This window comes from Kryptolebias marmoratus, linkage group LG23 (assembly GCF_001649575.2).
Source record: "Kryptolebias marmoratus isolate JLee-2015 linkage group LG23, ASM164957v2, whole genome shotgun sequence".
NCBI lineage: Eukaryota > Metazoa > Chordata > Actinopteri > Cyprinodontiformes > Rivulidae > Kryptolebias > Kryptolebias marmoratus.
Window position 1 is genome coordinate 9,997,639 of NC_051452.1, and position 19,713 is coordinate 10,017,351.

The following is a 19,713-nucleotide window of genomic DNA, read 5'->3' on the forward strand; positions in this document are numbered from 1 at the left end:
ACAGAATAGAAGTCCAGTTGTTTTTGTTTTTTAACTTTTTTTTTGAACAAATAAGGAAGTTAAACAGCATTTTGGATCAATTTAATCTTGTCGTGTTAAAGACTTCTTCTCTGTGTGGATTTATAAAGAGAAACATCTTCATAAAAACTGTCTCAAACTGCCTGTTAAAAGTTGTTTGACACATTTTTCAAAGCCTATGAAACTCAACATCATATTCTGGTTGGGTTTTTTGTAAGAACACAAACATGTGACCCAATTTGAGCCTCGCCGGCTTAATTAAAGCGCAGAATCCTTAAAATCCTGCCTAAAAACTCACTGCTTTACACTGGATTTAATTAAAATTGAGTTTGAGATCTTTTATGTTGTGAAATTTCCTTCTTTTAGTTTGTTTTTAGTCTATCTTATTGGGTTTGTTGTTTATTTATGAGTGATTCTTACAGTATTTCACTGTAGCACTTTAGTCAACCTTGTTGTTCTTAAACATGCTATAGAAATAAAATTAACATTTGCTCAGTTTTTTAAAGCTTTACAAAACCCTGATTATTCCCAGAAACAAAATGAAATGAAATATGATCACTGTGAGTGGCAGATTTTCACTTCATTTGTTTTTTAATAATAAGAACTGTGCTCAATACTTGATCAGATGAGGACACAGTGGTTAGTTGCTGTTGTTTATTTGTTTTTTTTTTGTTTTTTTTTACTAATTTTGTTTGGTCTCCAATCTGAAACAACAGCAAAACCTATAAATTAACCTCCTTTTTGGATTTCTCTCTCTGATCAGTAACAGTAAAATCATCATTTCATTTCAGACAAAAAATGAAACTTTAGTAGAAAACAAGTCAGTGTTTGTGCTGGTCTGCATAATGTTTACTCTAATGGTTCTTTTAGGAGTTTTTTTGTTTTGCTCTTAAGGAAAATATCATCCGGACCCTTCAGCGTATGACCTCTGCAGGATGTTAGGCACTAATGAAGCTGTCAGGACAGACAGGGAAACTAAAAACCAGTCCTCCAGAGAAAGTGAAACCATCAGTGGCGTCAAATGTGAAAGGAGCTGCTGCTATTTCCTAAACTTATAGGTCACACTGAATTATAAATCAGACATTTTCAGCAGGAAACTTCAGTGGAGCAGGTTCTGTTTGAGCCGGGACACTCGCTGCCTTTTGTTCCTGTTTTATAAACTTTCAAACTCGTATAAAAAGCTCCAACTGAAGGCTGAGGATCCAAACAGGAACGTAGTTTGTTTCATAGCATCTTAATGAAGTTATTTGACATGCTGAAGTGTTTTCTTGCACCTGTGTGTTTACGGTCTGCGCTGACTGAATGATATCATATCAGTATCTCTGATTCTGTCCCTGCAGAGGTTTCTGTCAGTAACCACTCCATCCTGGCTCAGTTCTGTAAAGATCACCATGTGGGGCTGGTTGTCGTCGGACCTGAAGCTCCGCTGGCAGCAGGTGTGTCCTCGTCTCCAGGTCAGCTTTTCTCTCCCCTCACAACCAGCTCCGTGTTTCAGCTCGACCTTTTGGCGTCCCTTCCAGGGATTGCAGACGACCTGGCGGCTGCGGGAGTCCCGTGTTTCGGACCCTCGGCCAAAGCGGCTCAGCTGGAGGCCAGCAAGAGCTTCGCCAAGGCCTTCATGGAGCGACACGGCATCCCCACGGCTCGCTACGGCTCCTTCACCGACCCGGAGGAGGCCTGTAGATACATCCGCAGGTCGATTTTGTTGAGCATCCTCAAAGAAATTAGGCTTCATTTTTAACAACCATTTGCTCCGCCTCCTGTTCTCTGTTTGCTTCTGTTCCAGATGCTTTTTTTTTTTTTTTTTTTAACACATTGATCTCGAGTTTGATTCCTTGTTTCTCTTTAGAGCCGACTTCCCAGCTCTGGTGGTGAAGGCCAGCGGTTTGGCAGCGGGGAAGGGGGTCATCGTGGCGAGAGATCAGAACGAGGCGTGTCAGGCTGTGATGGACATCATGAAGGTAGGAAGATGCCCCCCTGCAAAGCAACATTTCTTTTCCCAAAAGTTAACCTAACGATCAAACTAAATTATTGGATTTAGCTTATTATAATACGAATCGAACTCAGCGTAACTCATCAGTTTACACCTAAAAATCATTCTTTCACATCATGCTTAAGTTGCACAGATTCTGTTTAACCTTTGAGCCAGAATCTCACTGGGCTGCGACTAGTTGGTGACTCGAGTTCAAGGTGCCCGCAACATACCTTCTGAACAAAATTGAAATTACTTCGGTGGCGTGGAAATTGAGAACCCCTGCAAACGTTTCAAGACATTATGGAGACTCTGGTAACTCGTCTCCAGCGGTCGGTGGCTCCACGAACAGCCCTGACCTGTCGGGTCCAGTAAAGCTGTTCAGGTTTGCTGTAGTATTTCACACCAAGCTGCCATCAGCTGATTATTTAATACTTTTAAATTGTGAACAGAAACCTGAGAGTTTCGAGACACATTCAGCATCTTGAAGCTCATAGTCGTGTTGTTTAAATGATTTCTTGCCCACATTTTAAAGTGTCGAAGGAAAGATTATCTTAAATAAATCCTGGATACATCTTCACCTGGTCTCAGCGGTTTGCTGTGTTTGTTCTCTTTGAAGGACAGAGCTTTTGGATCTGCAGGAGATACGGTGGTGGTGGAGGAGCTTCTGGAGGGAGAGGAGGTGTCGGTGAGTCCCGAAGCTTAGCTTTTTCAGTAAGCTTGAGTTATTAGACTAATTTTTCCCGTCGTGGTTGTTTTAGTGTTTGTGCTTCAGTGACGGCACCTCGGTGTTCCCAATGCCTCCCGCTCAGGATCACAAACGGCTTCAGGATGGGGACCTGGGACCAAACACCGGTGGTATGGGAGCCTACTGCCCCACCCCTCAGGTACATCTGGGCAACCAGATGCCACAACGGTGTGACACTTCAGTTTTTGTAGAGTTTTTAAAAGCCGTTTGTTCGTCAGGTGAGTCAGGAGCTGCTGCAGCAGATCAGACAAACGGTTCTGCAGAAGACTGTGGACGGGATGAAGGAGGAAGGAACTCCTTATATGGGTAAGAGTCACTCCCTTTCTTCCACGTTTTTCTGCAGCAGTGACATAATTATTTAATTTGACGTGTTTTCATTTGCTCAGGTGTGCTGTACGCAGGGTTGATGCTGACGAAGCAGGGTCCAAAGGTTCTGGAGTTCAACTGTCGTTTTGGAGATCCAGAATGTCAGGTGGGGTTTCTCTGGCTCCCATCAAACATTTGAACCTCCTTTTTATATAACATCAAATGTTTCCTTTCAGGTGCTGCTGCCTTTGCTGCAGAGTGACCTGTATGAGGTGATTGTAAACACTATGAGTGGAAAACTGTCCTCCAGCGCCCCCATGTGGCAGCAGGACAGCTCTGCGGTCACTGTGGTCATGGCCAGTGCCGGATACCCTGGCTCCTACAAGAAAGGAGTCGAGATCACAGGTAAAACGAATCCAGTCTTCACTAACGTTTCATGTCAGTTCTTTAATATTCAACCTGCTGAGCTTTTCACTTTGAAACCAAACATCATGTTGTCCTTCAGGTCTGTCCCTGGTCCAGGACATGGGACTGCAGGTTTTCCACGCCGGCACCACCCTGAAGGACGGAAGTGTGGTTTCCAGCGGCGGCCGCGTCCTAACAGTGACGGCAGTGAAGTTGTCCTTGGAGGCCGCCCTGCAGGCAGCCAATCAGGGAGTGGCAGCCATCGGCTTCTCGGGTGCCGTGTACCGCCGGGACATCGGCCACCGGGCCATCGCTCACCTGAAGCAGAGCAGGTGTGGACACAAATACGGGAACTCCTTTAGCTTTTAACATAAAGCGTTGTTTAGTTTGTAAATGGTTACATGTTAAAAGTGTTTTTTTTAAAGGTAAATTTAATCAAAATTAAACCCCCCGTGTTTATAGAACACTTATTTTGTCTTTGAACTCTAACATACAATCAAAAAACCTGTAATTTTTGAGTCTTTATACAAACCTAGTTACATTTTTCTGTTTATTATTTAATAATCTTTCTGACAGACGTCTGACGTATAAGGACAGCGGAGTGGACGTTGCTGCTGGTAACAAGCTGGTGGACATGATCAAACCTCTGGCCAAGGCTACGTCCCGCCCGGGTAACTACATTTCCACAAAATCTAAAAAATAAAAAAATAAAAATCTTGCTTGTTGATCTAAACCAGAGGTGTCCAATTCTGGTCCTGGAGGGCCACTATCCTTGCATGTTTTAGTTGTTTCTCCTCTGTGACACACCTGATTTTAATGAATGAGAGATTAACAGGCTTCTGCAGAACTTGAAGACCTGCTGAAGAGCAGGGAGACATCTAAAACAAGCAGGATGGTGGCCCTCCAGGACCAGGATTGGACACCACTGATCTAAACAGTCAAAAACACATTTTCACTCCATTTCAACCTTTTTACCTCTGGTTTAACTAACTGTAGTTGAATAAAAGTATAAATATTTAGTTTTTTTCTTCCTGTCAGGTTGTAACGCAGAACTCGGAGGCTTCGCTGGACTGTTTGATCTGAAGGCAGCAGGCTTTGTTGACCCAATCCTGGTTTCTGGGACTGACGGTGTTGGGACCAAGCTTAAGGTGCCGTTTCTTAGCTACTAATTCTTCCTGTTATTCATTAGTGTTTTTAGGTGAGCAGACACCATTTATGTATTTATCATCAGATTGCCCAGGCCTGTGGGCAGCACGGCAGTCTGGGTCAGGATCTGGTGGCCATGTGTGTGAACGATGTGCTGGCTCAGGGCGCCGAGCCGCTCTTCTTCCTCGACTACTTCTCCTGCGGGAGCCTCGACGTCAACGTGGCCACCTCGGTGGTTGGCGGCGTCGCTAAAGCCTGCGAGACGGCCGGCTGCGCTCTGCTGGGTGAGAGACAACATGTAACATTGAAGGGTGAATCACATTTTCGCGCCTAAATAAACTAAAACGGAACGCTACGAGCAGGTGGCGAGACAGCGGAGATGCCGGGCGTGTACGCTCCAGGAGAGTACGACCTGGCTGGTTTCTGCGTCGGCGCGGCGGAGCGGGGGGCCCTGCTGCCCCGCCTGGAGGACATCGCAGAGGGGGACCTGCTGATCGGGGTGGCCTCCTCTGGGCTTCACAGCAACGGATTCAGTCTGGTCCGCAAAGTCCTAGAGAGGACCAACCTGAGCTACAGCTGCCCCGCTCCATTTGGGAAACCAGGACAAACTGTCGGTGAGTTGACGTCGTTCCTATTTGTTGTGACATCGAAGCACTTCCTGTCACTTCACATCCTTACTTCTGTCTTAAAGCCCATTTTTTAGTTGCTCTTAAAAATGTTGTGCACCTCAGAAAAAGAGACACAAATCTTCGCTAATTTAGATCAAACACTTACAGCAGTAATAAAGCTGCTGTCTTAGCAACATTTTCATCCTAATTGTGCTTCCAGGGGAGGTTTTGCTGACTCCAACGAAGATCTACAGTTGCCTGCTCCTGCCGATCCTGCGCAGCGGTGCTATCAAAGCCTACGCTCACATCACAGGAGGGGGGCTCCTGGAGAACATCCCCCGGGTGCTGCCCCGGGACCTGGCTGTGGATTTAGGTGAGATGAAAGCGCACAGACTGTTGATTTGCAAATTATTTTTGCAACTTCACTGCAGGAAATGTTGACATCAACAATCTGGAAATGGGGGGGGGTATGCCCTTTAGGGGATCAAATATTAAAGTGAGTTCAGATTTTCTGTGGAAATATAAGTTAGCGATAATAAAAATGTTGAAGCCAGTTTGTGACGTTTTCTGATTGTATTTATTCACGCAGATGCATCCCGGTGGAGCATCCCTCCAGTTTTTTCCTGGCTCCATAAAGAAGGGTGTCTGAGCGAGGAGGAGATGTCCCGCACCTTCAACTGCGGCCTCGGCGCCGTGCTGGTGGTCGCCCCGGTCGACGCTCAGAGGGTCCTGCGCCAGCTCCAAGTCCACGAGGAGGCCTGGATCGTCGGCTCGCTGGCTCACAAGCAACCTGGTGAGACAAAGATATGGTTTTTTTTTTTTTTTGGATGGCTCAGTGCAGATTTCTACAAAAAAGCCTCTTTGTGTTCGTGCAGGAGCAGCACCCGTGGTGGTCCGTAATCTGTTACAAAGCCTGCTGAATGTGAACGTGGAAGCAGCGTCTGGTGGGGAGTCGGGGTCGAAGCACGCTGGTTGCCATGGAGACAGCGTCACACCACACAGGAGGACAAGGGTTGGGGTTCTCATCTCTGGCACAGGTGTGTCGCAGCTGAAAGAAGTCGTGGATTTTATCACGGTTTGCAGGGCTGAGCTGTTTTGTTTTTTAACGTTCATCTTTGCCCTCCCAGGCACCAACCTGCAGGCTCTCATTGAGCAGGCCAGACGTCCGTCCAGCTGCGCAGAGATCGTGGTGGTCATCTCCAACAGACCTGGGGTTCAGGGCCTGAAGAGGGCCTCGATGGCCGGCATCCAGACACGAGTAAGGACTAAGAGGGAAATTATGTGGGATGCTTGTAGATTTAGCTTTTTTCAGTGACTAAACTGTGCATACTTTCTGAACGGAGCAGTTCAGATTTAGTATAACTTAAATAACCTCCTAGCTGTGGAAAAATAGCCAAGTTACAACCTTTTTAGACCAGGGGTCTGCAACCTTCCCAAAGATTATTATATAGATGGTACATTACATTCTATAATTAAAGAACTAAAATCAACTGTTGACATTTCAGTATTTAAGGGCAAAGAAAAAGTTAACGGCTGAATGAAGAAGGCCTATTTTTGTTGTTACTATATTTGTAGCAAACTAATAAGTAGCTCGGTTTTAAATAATGAAGCACATATTTAATTGACTCACTGCAGTCTTTCCTAATAATGTCTGATACCTTCGTTTACTTAAACTTTTCAGGTTTTATGAAAGATGAGCCTTTAATGCTCAGTTATCTGAACGTTTTCTTTGTCAAAACAACTCTGACCTCAAAAACATCCATGGTTTTTAAAAAAAATACTTTATTGTGCACAGAGAAGTGTTTATAATATGTACATATTTACAACATAGCATGTTCTCGGCCTGCTGAATAATAACTAAACAAACTTCTTTAGCATTAATTTGTTTGATGTCCAACCAGGTGGTGGACCATAAGCTGTACGGGAGCCGTGCAGAGTTCGACGGCACCATCGACCGAGTGCTGGAAGAGTTCGGAGTGGAGCTGGTCTGCTTGGCTGGATTCATGAGGATTCTCACAGGAACTTTTGTCAAGAAGTGGACCGGTACGAAGAAGCAGTTCGGGCGACCTTCTTACGACCGCAGTTTCAGTTTCACGGTTGGAATCTGTTTATTTTCTCAGGTAAACTGCTGAACATCCACCCATCCCTGCTGCCCTCCTTCAAAGGTGTGAATGCTCAAAAGCAAGCGCTGCAGGCTGGAGTTCGGGTCACTGGCTGTACCGTGCACTTCGTCGCAGTGAGTCAGTTTTTGTTTGTAACAGAAGGTCCTTTTGACTTTTGGCAGAGTTTCCTACTGTGGGAATATATAAATCCAAGTTTGTGAAACTTCATGAAAGGGCGTTACTAATATGGTGTTTCACAAACTTGGATTTATGTTCTGCTATTAGTTTAGAATAATCTAGAACACATAAAAGACGCTCAAGGTTGTGAACAATTTTGTGGAATTGCCCTTTAGCCACTTCACACGTGTCAGAACACTGTGCGCTCAACTTGGTGGCACAAAAATCACGCCACATCTGCTCACACTAGTAGAAGAGGAAGCTGATATTGAAGGATGCTCAAAGGACTTGTCAGAGACCAGGCAGGGTAATGGCTGAGTTGTCTTGTTTATTCAGGAGGAGGTGGACGCAGGAGCCATAGTTGTCCAAGAACCCGTGCCTGTGTTGGCCCATGACACAGAGGAGAGTCTGTCAGACAGAATCAGGGAGGCAGAACACAGAGCCTTCCCCACAGCTCTGGAACTTGTAGCAGGTGGTTCTGTTCAGCTGGGGGATGATGGACACATCCTCTGGAAAACACAGAACTGATCATTCCTTCCCCTAATAAACATCTCATTACCAACCTGTGTGACCCTCTCAGGCCACAACCCAAGCTAATACCCACCTCCCCCCCAGGTTAAAGGGAGAGTTCAAACTTCTTTCAGGTGGTGTTTGTCAATACCTGCAATCAAAACAGCTCAGAGTAATTAAAGGGATAGTTCAGTCCAAGAGTTCTCACCTTAGCAGCGGTGAGTGACATCATGCATGGAGAAAGAGGTGAAGTCTTCATCCAGGTTAGGCTAACAGACGTCCAAACAAGTGCCTGTTTGTTTTAATCCAAGCAGACATCAAACTTTACACAGTGTGTTTAAAAAGTCTAAATAACATTTGCATGAACCGCTATGAACTTTTTAAGACTGCAAAAATGTACTCTGAGCCATTTCAACTGCAGGTACAACAAAACACCACTTGAAAAAAAGATTTGAACCATCCCTGTGACCAGTTAAAGCCTGTATTGTTTAAACTAGTAAATGGTGTGCCATCAGATCGACTTTTACCTAAAATAAACATGAAACAAGTAATTTCTTCCTTACCTAAGGGTAAAGCAAAAGATTAAAAAGGTCCACAGATAATGAATTTTAAAGCCTTAGCTCACATCTGTCCATCAGTAATTTCAGCCACACATAAACTAGTCTTATCATCAGAGGCTTTAACTGATTAACCTGTGCTGACACAAAAACAACTCACCTGGAAGATCTGCTAGTGTAGACTCTGATGCTGCTGTGTAGAATAAAATGCCAAACTAATAATTAGCTGTTTACATGTGCTTCTTGAAACTACATTCCAATTGTTTGAGTACTGAATGTGTGCATGTCTAAGAGCATTAAACTTGTCTGGAAAAATAATCTAAAGTGTCCAGATTTTTGTGTTTCATTTTACTTTAGACTAGGACTGTGCAAAAATATAGATAAAGAATGCCTTAATGACAACATCTTTGTTAACAACATACTGTACAGCCTTATTTTAAAGAGAAATGTGATCTTTCTTAGTTTTAGCCTTTAAGACAAAAGAAACACCCTGAAAAATGTTCCTACCTTCTGCTGGATCGTGATTCATGTTTGTTGGCTTCTTTGGAAGCGTAGAACCGACAGTCTTTCATTCCCAGCTCTGGTGGACAAGCAGGACTCTCCCTCCAAGCCATAATGGCCCAATAACCTGATGATCTCCTCTGTTGGGGGAAAAAAAACAACTACATTTTAACTTCATAAGCAGGTGATGTACTTTTCTGAATATAACAGCAGGGAAAAGTCAACAAACCTGGATCATTCTCGGCGATGGTGATAAGGTAAAACACGCCTGAACTGGACAGCAGCTGAGCAACAGAGGGAAGAAACCGGTCCGTCACCTCTCTGCCTCGCTCCCCACCAGCCCAGGCAGCTTCTATACCTCTGCTGCTCACCTGAAACAAACAAAAACACACTAAGAACGTGATCAGAGATCCACACAGCCGGTTGGTCTGAGCTCACCTACCTCTTCTGAAGGTGTGACCACATAGGGAGGGTTGAAGAGGAGGACGTCAACCTTCCCACACAGCCGAGGCAGAAAACACTCCACCTTTAAAATAAATCAGGTTTGAGACATCACTGCTTTGAGCCGACATTATTTAAAGTGAATGTTGGGATCTTACCAGGTCTGTGAGGACGGGCTGCAGTGAAACGCCGTTACAGGAAGCAGTCTTCGCTGTGCACTGAGCTGCCGCAGGATTCACATCGGTGCAGCTGGGGAAAAAAAAAACAAATGTAAGTCACTTTATACGACACCTAAACATAAAAATCACAAGTCAGAAACTCAAAGTACTAAGGAGGTCTAAAAATAAATCATTTCACTGTCAAAACTCGAGATGTGCTGCCTTTTTTGTGCCAGCAGTGTTTTTAAAGGGTTTGACAGTTACCTCTAAATACAGCTACAAAAATTTTATCATGATTAAATAAACCAGGATAACAGTTGTTTCAGTGTAGCTGTTCTTTACAACTCCACTGATGTTATTCTAAAGCTTCAAGACAAACATGTAATTTGTGTCCCTCCCCTCTAGTCACTTTTTCTCTTGTGGTCTCAATTAAAACTGGATGAAATTAACTTCAAATAACACTGCAAAGGTAATAAACATGACTGATCACAAGATGTTAGAAATTCAGGAAGTGCTACTTAATCCCACAACAGCATCAAAACTGATGAAGCCTTCCAGTACCAGACAATCAGAACTTTACCCTTTTAAGGCCCATTAACAAGGTCTTCTAACATCATAACGCCAAAGACAAACACTGATACATTTCATCCACAAATAAATGTGGAAAATAAATTACTGTCAAAGGAAAGAGCAAAATCTGAAACCTTCTATTGTTTGTCATCTGAGGTAGGCAGATCAATCCAAATATTAATTGATATGAGTGTAATAAGGTTGATACTTTAGTTTTAAGGAGTTTTAATTTTTGTATTGTAGTTTCTGAACTAGAATTTGTTCTCAAATGAAAATTTTATGCACTTTGTTCACAGGTTTAACTACTATTCTATTGTTTCTAGACAATACTTTCCATTTACCTATGAACTTTGTCCAAATTATGTCCTGGGTTTTAACAATTTAATGTCTGGGCTCTCCGTTAGAGATGGGAAGGGACTGCTCCTCCAAATCGAGAGGAGCCAGTTGAGGTGGTTCAAGCATGTCCAATGAATAGCAGAAATGTCTGGGCTTCCCTTCTCAAGCTGCAGATAATGTCTGAATGATGCATCCATCCAGCTCGATTCCAAACATTGCATGCATGACAGTTTTATATGTGTTGTTTTATTGCAGGGAGTTTTGAAGATAAACATGGTTTAACATCAATGTATTTTGCCTTTTGAACGTTTAATCAAAATGTTGTGGTCTAGCATCAAAAGCCAAATTAAGATAAAAAATAAAGTTCCTAATTCAATCTTCATAAGGGTGAACAATGCAGAGTAAAGCACCCTGACTGAAGCTTGTAAGGGATGCTACATGAATTTACTAGAATTTTCAGAGTCACTCACATGTAGACAGCTGAAGGTCCAACCACTGACGCGAGAAACGCAGACACGACTCCGGAGCCCCCGCCGACCTCCAAACACACGGACGGGCTGAACACGGCGAGGATTAAACCCACTTAGATTACTGAGCTACAGGAAGCGGCGGAAATGTCTGAAAACTCGCCGTGTGTCGGACCTCATCCTCTGCAGCCTCTCCGCGTCTTTCTCCAGCGCGTCAATCAGCAGGAACGAGTCCTGGGCCGGCTCGTACACGTCCCGGAAGTCTCCGCGTCCGGCGTGAGCGTAAACGGGCGTCGGGTAACCGCTACACATTGTTGACACTTCAGCTATTTGCTCCCGACGTTTACAAAGTTTATAACGTTTACAACAAGCTACTAGGACTTGTAAACGCTTGTAAATGAAAGATGCATCGTTAGCTAGCCGCCATATTTGGTTAGCTCGAACGTTCACTTCTTCTTCGTCACGAGACAGATGCCCCCCCCTTCTGTTTCAAAACAGCGCCCCTACCGGTCCGGAGGCGCTATTGTTATTAATAATAATAAACGAGCGTTCTGGAGAAATTTTTTGCATTTTTTTATGCTAATTTATTTACTGTTTTATTTAGGCTTTTATGGTGTGGGTCACAATGTATGAAATAAATGTTAATACTATTTTTTTTAAAGAAAAATGCACTATTAACTTCAAGCGCAAAAGAGCCAAGGAACTTGAAAATATCCATTACCAAACAGTAAACTATGAACAAAGACGCAACAGAGAATTAGATAATAGCTTTATATGTTAGAAACTGTAGCTGTCAGATAAATACAGTGCAAGATTTTAAATAAAGGAAGAAGAAATTGCCTCCTAAACAAAACGGGATGAATGTGAAAAGAAGCATAAATTGGACAAATTTGTTAACATTACTCAAAAGTTACACACGACTTCATTAATATATTTAAAACAATCTGTAAAAGAGTAGGTCAGGATTGCGATAGTATAAATACTTGCAATTCCCATCAAATCAAACCACATATTACCATCAATAAAAGGTGTGAACTTTCAAAATCAGATTTCAACCACTACAATAAATGCTCAGTAAAATAAACCTGCACAGAAACAAAATGTCTTGACTAAAACAAATGAAAGGAAAAGTAAACCTCAATATAAATCCTAATAATGTTACGACCATAAAATAAGAACAGCAGCACCTAGTAGCTCTTTGGAAATCTCCTTGATGATGTAAAAACAGTAATTTAATCATGTCCATGTGGTACACAGCTTTTCTCTTTTTTTTAAAAAAAAAAAAAGGAATTGATTTACAAATTCAAACTGAATTCTTACTGTGTTATTTGTTGGCACAACACTGGTTCATCCCTTGAGTTTAGAAGCTTTTAAAGAACTGAATAAATTCATAGGTCTGAGTTAAGTGGCTTCACAAACAAACAAACAAAAAGTTATTTAAGGAAAAGTCAAGAAGAACTGGACTAAACGAGTGAACGGGCAGCCAAACAAACTAAAGGGGGCTCAGGACTTTTGCACAGAGCTTCCTGTTTGGAGTTTACCAGCTGGGATTTCTCATGAACACAGATATTTAGGAAGCTAATGCATGAGCTTTGATTTTGCTTACAAGCACACGCAGCTACGCACAAAAACACAAACAGTAAAACCTCAGAGATCAAATTACATCTTCTCACCAAACAAAAGAACTCCTGTCAACATTTAAGATCGGAGGCTCTCATTAGAAGAGAAAAGGACCTAACTTCAGTTGTTGCATCAGTGCAAAGCAGCACCTTTAATCCACAGAGGATCGAGCCAATCTGAGGTGCTAAAAAATAAACCCTAATGAAGCAAAACAACACAAAACCCCGAGTCAAATCAGAAGAAACGCATTTTTAGACAGTTTCCAGGTCTGATCAGTTCTTAAAATCCATTGTTTTCTCTTTTTTTTCTCCTCATTATGGCAAAATGAACATTTCAGATGGTAATTTAGGAATATTTATGAACTTTGAAGACAGTTTTACTTAAATAAGGCCTCAAATATTTTAGTAATTCACAAGCTACAAGGTTAAGAAACAATATTTATATTCCTGCATTTTAATTTAATAATTTAATGATAAATGTCTGTTGGAGTGTTGTCCATTTGTTCTATCTATTTCTATTTCTATCATTTTTACTGCGTTTGCATGAAGATAATGTTTTTATTCTGTTTATTTATGAGAATGTGTTCACTCACTGAGAAATCATTTCATCATGGAGACAATAAAATGCATGTTCTATAGAATAATGTAAAAGTTTATAATTTATCTAAATACTAGAAAGTTTTCAGCTTTTATTATTTAGACTTTACTCCAGCAGGTAAGTTGTGTGCATAAAATAAAAGGCTTCAAGCACCTAATTATAGAAAATCTCCTAATCTGAGGAAATAATTTGATGTATATTAATAGGTAGTTTAAGATTTTATCTTGATTCAGTTGAACAACAGTATAATTAAATATGTCACCAACTTTTTGTGACCAAAACTTCCTAATGTTTACTGAAGGTTTTCTGTTTGAGGTTTAAAGTATTAAGAGATTTTGCTTAGTTTTCATGTTTTTTACTGGGCCCAGACTGTGAATAATATGTTTTAGAGACAGGCCTCAAGAGGAGCCTGTATACTCCTGATTTAATCATCACAGAAACAGACTGAAATAAAGCAGCTCCTTAAAGAAGCTCCTCCAGTTCAACACTTTCTTCTCTTTAAGAACACACATTTGTTTTCAGGTCTGAGAATTTCTGAAGTCATTTAAAATTTTGTTCAAACACTAAAACAAGGTCAAGATGTCGATTTGTTCCCATATTTCAAGTCTAATTAGCCTACAATCCAGGCTAAAAGTGATTTAACCTCCTTTCAGTTCTACGGTTTTAGCTGCTAAGTACTGGTGGGAGTGCATCAAGGATCAGCTCTGAGCCCCTTCTTGTTTGCTCTGGTGATGGACAGACTAACAGATGAGGTCAGGCAGGAATCCCTGTGGACTACGATGTTTGCAGATGACATCGTGATCTGTGGTGAGAACAGGGAACAGGTGGAAGAGAACCTGGAGAGGTGGAGGAATGAAAGTCAGCAGCAACAAGACAGTACCTGTGTGTGAATGAGAGGGAGGCAGGTGGAACAGTGAGGCTACAAGGAGGTCAGAGGTCACGAAGGTGCAGGACTTCAAGGACTTAGGGTCCACTGTCCAGGAGGACGGGGAGTTTGGTAAAGAGGTGAAGAAGAGAGTCCAGACAGGATGGAGAAAAGTTTCAGGAGTGATTTGTAACAGAAAGATTGCAGCAAAGGTCAAAGGTCAAAGGGACGATTTACAAGACAGTGGTGAGAGCAGCCATGTTGTTTGGTTTGGAGACAAAAAGACAGGAGACACAACAGGACGTGGCAGAGCTGAAGATGTTGAGGTTCTCCTTGGGAGGGACAAGGATGGACAGGATCAGGAATGAGGTCATCAGAGGTCCAGCACAGGTTGAAGGACTGGGAGATAAAGTTAGAGGCCAGACTGAGATGGTTTGGACATGTGCAGAGGAGGGACAGTGGGTATATTGGTAGAAGGATGTTAGAGATGCAGCTGCCAGGAAAAAGACAAAAGAGGAGACATATGGATGCAGTTAGAGAGGACATGGAGGTAGTTGGGCTGAGGACAGTTAGATGGAGGAGGATGACTCTGTGGAGAACCCTAAAAAGAGAACAGCTGAAGAAGCAGCAGCAGCAGCAACTAACTACTGGCTCCAAAACTAAACATAAAAACTAACAGAAATGTTAAAAAGCATCACCAAATATAGCTTTCTTTCATGTTTGAGTGCACGACATGTTCTGCATCACAGCAGATTATTAAAAGTGTTCAGAAAAGATGGATTTTAATTTAAAAAAAGAAAAAATTGTCTAAAAACAACACTGATAATAAATAATAACTTTAAACTTCTCCAAATCTGCTCGTCTTCATTTCTAGGGTTGCAAAAAACCGAAAGATTTCAGTGAATTTCTTGAAATTTTCCAGAAACTTTCCACGACAGGTTAAGATGAGGAATATTAGAAATATTCAAAATTGGGATTATTATTAATTATTATTAAGTGAAAATTGGAGGTAATTTGAACAAACTGTATAATATCCAAATAAAAATGAAAATATTTTTGTTTTGTCATAAGCAGGCAAAGAATCTGACCCAAATAACAAATTGAATGACCTGAAAATCTAAATTTATGATTGATATATTTAATGAATAGTAATATTTACAGACAAAACCAGCACCTCGAAACTTAACTCTTTTATTTTTTTTATTTTCTAAGTTCCAGCTTAATGCAGGTTCTCTTAGTTTTTTTTAATATAGTTTTTTTTTTTTTTACTTTGACTTGTCACTAAATAAAAACATGAATTATGGCACAATCTGCTAAATAATTTGGCTCCATTACAGAAGAGAAAAAAGTCTAAATACTTAATCGCACCATAAAACAATGCATCTTCTGAAAGAATATTTAGGCTTATACTTTTATGTGCCTTTAGATGAAAAGGGGCTTCACATCTGTCTCTATAGGATTACAGTTTTTAATTATTTTCTCTGGGTCATTTTATAAAAAGCTAAAATTTTCCAGTTCAAGATAAAAAAAAATTGACGCAGATATGATTTGTCTTTATGACATAAATCAAATAAATGCAAATCTAATATGTTCAGAGTATTGTAGGTAGTGAAATAAAAATATATATTGTGTTCAAAGTTATAAAACTTTACCTAAAACAGATTAAATCAAATCTCCCCTGAACTTCTAACTAAAATTAAAACTCAAATGTGCACAGAGTCAGTGCCAAAGACGAAGTTGCGTCAGCCATCAGGCTGTCGGACAGAAAGGGGGGCGTGTTTAAGGAGGATAAATGAAGGATCTTGGAGCCGAGTTGCATCACTTTCCCCCCACCCTGATGAACGACAGCGGGGGCTCGTTGCTCTGCTTCCCGAACCTGAACACTTCCTGCAGGCGGCTGCAGCAGCCCCGCTCCGAGTCAGCTCTGTTCCACACGCTCCTGACTCTCATTTCTCTGCTCACGGTGATGCTCAACCTGCTCATCATCATCTCCATCGCCCACTTCCGGCAGCTGCACACCCCCACCAACGTCCTGCTCCTGTCTCTGGCTGTGGTGGACCTGTTGGTGGGGCTGCTGGTGATGCCCATCGAGGGGCTGCGGCACCTGGAGACGTGCTGGCTGCTGGGGAGGCTGATGTGTGCCGTCACTCCTTATGTTTCCTACTGTCTGATCTCTGCCTCTTTGAGCCACATGGTGTTAATATCTGTAGACCGCTATGTGGCCATCTGTGACCCCCTGCTGTACCCCACTAGATTCACCCTGACTAACGTTAAAATCTGTGTTTGTCTCTGTTGGCTCTGTTACATCTTCTACAACGGGCTGATTCTGATGGAGCACATGGCTCGGCCCGACAGGTTCAACTCTTGTCACGGGGAGTGTGTGGTGATCATCAGCCGCGTATCAGGGACTGTTGACCTGTTCGTCACCTTTGTGGCGCCCTGCACTGTCATGGTTGTTCTCTATTTCAGAGTGTTTTTGGCAGCGGTTTCTCAGATGCGCCTCATCTACTCCCAGAAAGCTGTGAAAACATCTCGAACTGTTAAAAAATCAGAGTGGAAGGCAGCCAGGACTCTGGGCATTGTGATTTTTGTCTATGTAACGTGCTTTTGTCCGTATTACTATCCCTCTTTTGCAGGCGTGGACTTGTCCAGCAGCCTCTCCTACTTCGCAGCGCTGTCGTGGATTCTGATGCTCAACTCCTGCATGAATCCTCTCATTTATGCTCTGTTCTACCCCTGGTTTAGAAAGAGCATCAGATTCATTTTCACTCTAAAGATCCTGCAGCCCAACTCCCGAGAGGTAAAGATTCTGTAGACGGAGCTGAACAACAAGCTAAAGAACCACCAGTTTTTATTTCCTCACATGAACACAATCAAAGTGATGCTATCTTTTATAACTTAAGAAGATTGTTTTAACTCCCTGTCATTAGTGAACAGATGTTATAACCATTAATTATATTCCAAACTCTTATATTTATATTTATAAACGTGAGGGGCTTGTAATTAGATGATTAACAGAAGTAAAACTGTTTGCTATCGCAACAAGTAGGCCTACACAAAAATTCTGAATTGATCAGCCCTTTTTTGTGATGACATAGCTAGAATTTATTAAGAATGTATAATTTTATGATTTAGGAAAAACGTCAATTTGGTTCTTCGCAGTAATTTTGCATTATTATTACGCAAGACATGTTTACAATTCAAAATAATATGGATTTCTTGTCTTTTTGTTTCATCGTGAGGGCTAGTTATGATTCTCCACTTCTTTTTATTCTGATACAGCCTGAAAATCTGTCGTTTCACAACTCTGTGAGAACAGACTGTGATCATGCAAACATAATAAAAAACTGAAAATCCCCAGGTTTGGGTGGGAAGGGATTACACTGAGTTATAAACTGTCTGATAAAAAGCTATAAAACATGAGGTTTTGTCTCACAGGCCTAACATTTGTCAGCAGCAGATGTGGTTTCGCTTATAACTCAAACACACGAGTGAAGATCTCACACTGTCAGAAATCTTGGAGTAATTTTATCAGGTATGTCAAATTGCCAAAGCAAAATCTTTAATCCCTCAAAAAAACAAACTCTCAAACAATCATCCAGTTCAGGCCAGGATGATCACATCACTCCAGTTTCAGCAGGTTTACACCAGCTGCCTGTTTGTTTCTGTATTTACTTTTATGTACTTATAAAGTTTTAATTGTTTGGCACCTAATTATGTTCTGCATAGTCTTTATACTCTTTTAAACCTCTTTAGGTTGGTCCCATCAGGTCTTTTGTGTTGTAATGTTTCCCTGTTTTAGCATCCTTTTAGTGTATTTTATTGTATTAGTTTGTTTTTATTGCATTTATTTTACTGATGGTTTTTCCTGTTTGTTTTTGACTAACTTATAAAGCACTTTAATCAACCTTGTTGTTTTTAACCTGCTATGGAAATAAATTTGACATTGAGCTGATAGATTGAGATGAAAGGTACTAGTGAATAATCCTGAAAAAAAGACTACATTTTCAGTTCAGTTCTCTTTAATATATGAAATATATTTAATAATAATATATGAATTATATGTAAGCCATCATAGCACAACAAAGGTGGACATGTAAGCAAATAAAAGAGAAGAAATGCTCATGTAAGAGTAAAGTAAGTAAAATACTACTCAGGTGTTCAGGTTAAGATACTGTTTATCTACATATTAAGTGAAGGAAACAATTCTCATCCTAAAGGTTTTTTTCAGGGATATTAAATGAGTTAAAATCCCCTTAAAACTGACAAACCCTTTCTGAGAGGTGAAACTTGAGCGAGACCAGTTGTTTTCTTTCAGGGCTTCAGAATAAAACTTTAAAAGTTGTCACTACAGATAAAATATACGTACATGACGTAACAACTACAGCCATGAATTAAACCTGTGTCCTGCAACAGCTCCGGACAAACTTACCTAAAGCAAAAAGTCAAACCACAACAACAGCTGCAACAACAACTCGCAAATGCTGAAGCGAGGAGATAAAGGGTAGCGAGATGGGAATTCAGTTTTAGTTGGGAAAAAGCAAAGAATAAGAACGTTATCAGTGGATGAAGAACTTGTCATAGTTTCATGATTAACACAACTATAAAAACATCAAGAAAAAGAGATGAGATTTAACTTGGAGCACAACAAATGTGAAGAAACAAATATTTCGTTTTTTAAGCCCTTCGGCTTAAAAATAATAATAATAACTGAATAACTGTAGCACAACAACAACTTTAATGGAAACGTGAAGACAGAAGGAGGAGGTGATAACTGCTGGAGGAACGAGTACAATTATAATACAATTATATTATGATGCCAGAAGCAAAACAAGTGAGAAAGCATTAGATTGGTTAAATAAAAGCAGATACTAGGAGGCTGGTAATATTTAGGCAACATTAAACAGATCATCTATATGTTTTTGTGAGCATTATGAAGAGAAATGTGTCATACTCGTGAAGAGGAGTAATTTGAAAGCTAGTTGCTTCAAATAAGTTACAACTTTCTGTGTAAAATACTGGATTGTAAACATCCAAAAAAAACTAAATATCCATTAATGTACGTCAGAAGAGCATAAATAAATATAATTTGTGCATAGGACACTTTTGCCAGATTTTAGAGCCCTTTTTTTAATTTTTCAGTTAAACAGAATAAATTTTGTCTGTCTCAGTTTATATTCGTGCACCATTTAGCCAAACGCCACCTGGTTACAAGTCAGCTTTTGTTGAAAAATCTGCAGTTATACCAGATGTTGATTCGACATCAGCTACCTAACACTGCAAACCGTACACAACTTCCCAAAATACGCCTCACGACGCCTCAGCTAAACAATATTAGCCAAATAGTTTTAATGTTGCGGCTAACTGGTGCATAAAAACAACATTTAAATAATCTGACACTGAAGGGGCTGAATTTCCTCACTCTCATTCTTAACTGAATCCATTTTGTGCAAAGCCTTAAGAAGATTATTGCTGACATTCCTGAGCAGTTTGCTGTATCCTATCCCACGGAGAGGATTTGCTAAACTGCTAAACAATGAACCTTTGTGAATATGTTATCAGCAACGTTAATGAGTTAGTGACGGCCTTTGTTGCTCTTCACACAGATA

General features: G+C 41.0%; 3 protein-coding genes across 7 annotated transcripts in view; 2 read left to right on the forward strand and 1 right to left on the reverse strand.

Moving 5' to 3' along the window:
- gart (phosphoribosylglycinamide formyltransferase) overlaps positions 1-8,867 on the forward strand; it is a 13,769-nt gene extending 4,902 nt beyond the window's left edge. For both annotated transcript variants that reach the window (XM_017431633.3, XM_017431634.3), the window contains exons 4-23: positions 1,359-1,454; positions 1,539-1,713; positions 1,868-1,979; positions 2,610-2,678; positions 2,752-2,877; positions 2,957-3,044; positions 3,125-3,210; positions 3,281-3,449; positions 3,550-3,781; positions 4,026-4,120; positions 4,488-4,597; positions 4,681-4,879; positions 4,958-5,209; positions 5,424-5,576; positions 5,793-5,996; positions 6,079-6,240; positions 6,331-6,461; positions 7,105-7,246; positions 7,324-7,439; positions 7,819-8,867. In XM_017431633.3, the coding sequence (XP_017287122.1) occupies positions 1,359-1,454; positions 1,539-1,713; positions 1,868-1,979; positions 2,610-2,678; positions 2,752-2,877; positions 2,957-3,044; positions 3,125-3,210; positions 3,281-3,449; positions 3,550-3,781; positions 4,026-4,120; positions 4,488-4,597; positions 4,681-4,879; positions 4,958-5,209; positions 5,424-5,576; positions 5,793-5,996; positions 6,079-6,240; positions 6,331-6,461; positions 7,105-7,246; positions 7,324-7,439; positions 7,819-8,010 (2,909 nt within the window). In that variant the 3' untranslated portion in view covers positions 8,011-8,867. The remainder of the gene's footprint in view (positions 1-1,358; positions 1,455-1,538; positions 1,714-1,867; positions 1,980-2,609; positions 2,679-2,751; positions 2,878-2,956; positions 3,045-3,124; positions 3,211-3,280; positions 3,450-3,549; positions 3,782-4,025; positions 4,121-4,487; positions 4,598-4,680; positions 4,880-4,957; positions 5,210-5,423; positions 5,577-5,792; positions 5,997-6,078; positions 6,241-6,330; positions 6,462-7,104; positions 7,247-7,323; positions 7,440-7,818) is intronic.
- n6amt1 (N-6 adenine-specific DNA methyltransferase 1) lies at positions 6,966-11,495 on the reverse strand. 4 transcript variants are annotated; one of them, XR_003039875.2, is made up of 8 exons: positions 11,198-11,495; positions 11,026-11,112; positions 9,650-9,740; positions 9,493-9,576; positions 9,280-9,421; positions 9,057-9,190; positions 8,201-8,284; positions 6,966-7,991 (listed from the first exon to the last, which is right to left on the reverse strand). XR_003039875.2 is itself a non-coding variant. In XM_017431638.3 (7 exons), exons 1-6 carry the CDS (start codon positions 11,332-11,334, stop codon positions 9,075-9,077), a joined length of 657 nt encoding a protein of 218 aa, XP_017287127.1. In that variant the 5' UTR covers positions 11,335-11,495; the 3' UTR covers positions 6,966-7,991; positions 9,057-9,074. The 4 variants fall into 4 exon arrangements, 2 of the variants coding, with proteins under 2 accessions (XP_017287127.1, XP_037829887.1); XR_005232768.1 differs by having other exon boundaries at positions 8,087-8,284; XM_017431638.3 differs by lacking the exon at positions 8,201-8,284.
- A 4,270-nt stretch (positions 11,496-15,765) lies between these two features.
- LOC108245006 (trace amine-associated receptor 13c-like) lies at positions 15,766-16,983 on the forward strand. Its single transcript, XM_017431616.2, has one exon. The coding sequence runs from the start codon at positions 15,897-15,899 to the stop codon at positions 16,917-16,919; it is 1,023 nt and encodes a 340-aa protein (XP_017287105.2). The 5' UTR covers positions 15,766-15,896; the 3' UTR covers positions 16,920-16,983.
- Positions 16,984-19,713: the final 2,730 nt, after the last annotated feature.

Coding starts and splice junctions, on each gene's coding strand:
- n6amt1 (XM_017431638.3), bottom strand. CDS start 11,334: ATGTGTAGCGGTTACCCGACGCCCGTTTACGCTCACGCCGGACGCGGA. Junction 9,422..9,492: donor TGGTCACACCTTCAGAAGAG/GTAGGTGAGCTC, acceptor TGTTTGTTTCAG/GTGAGCAGCAGAGGTATAGA. Junction 9,191..9,279: donor CATCGCCGAGAATGATCCAG/GTTTGTTGACTT, acceptor TTCCCCCAACAG/AGGAGATCATCAGGTTATTG.
- LOC108245006 (XM_017431616.2), top strand. CDS start 15,897: ATGAAGGATCTTGGAGCCGAGTTGCATCACTTTCCCCCCACCCTGATG.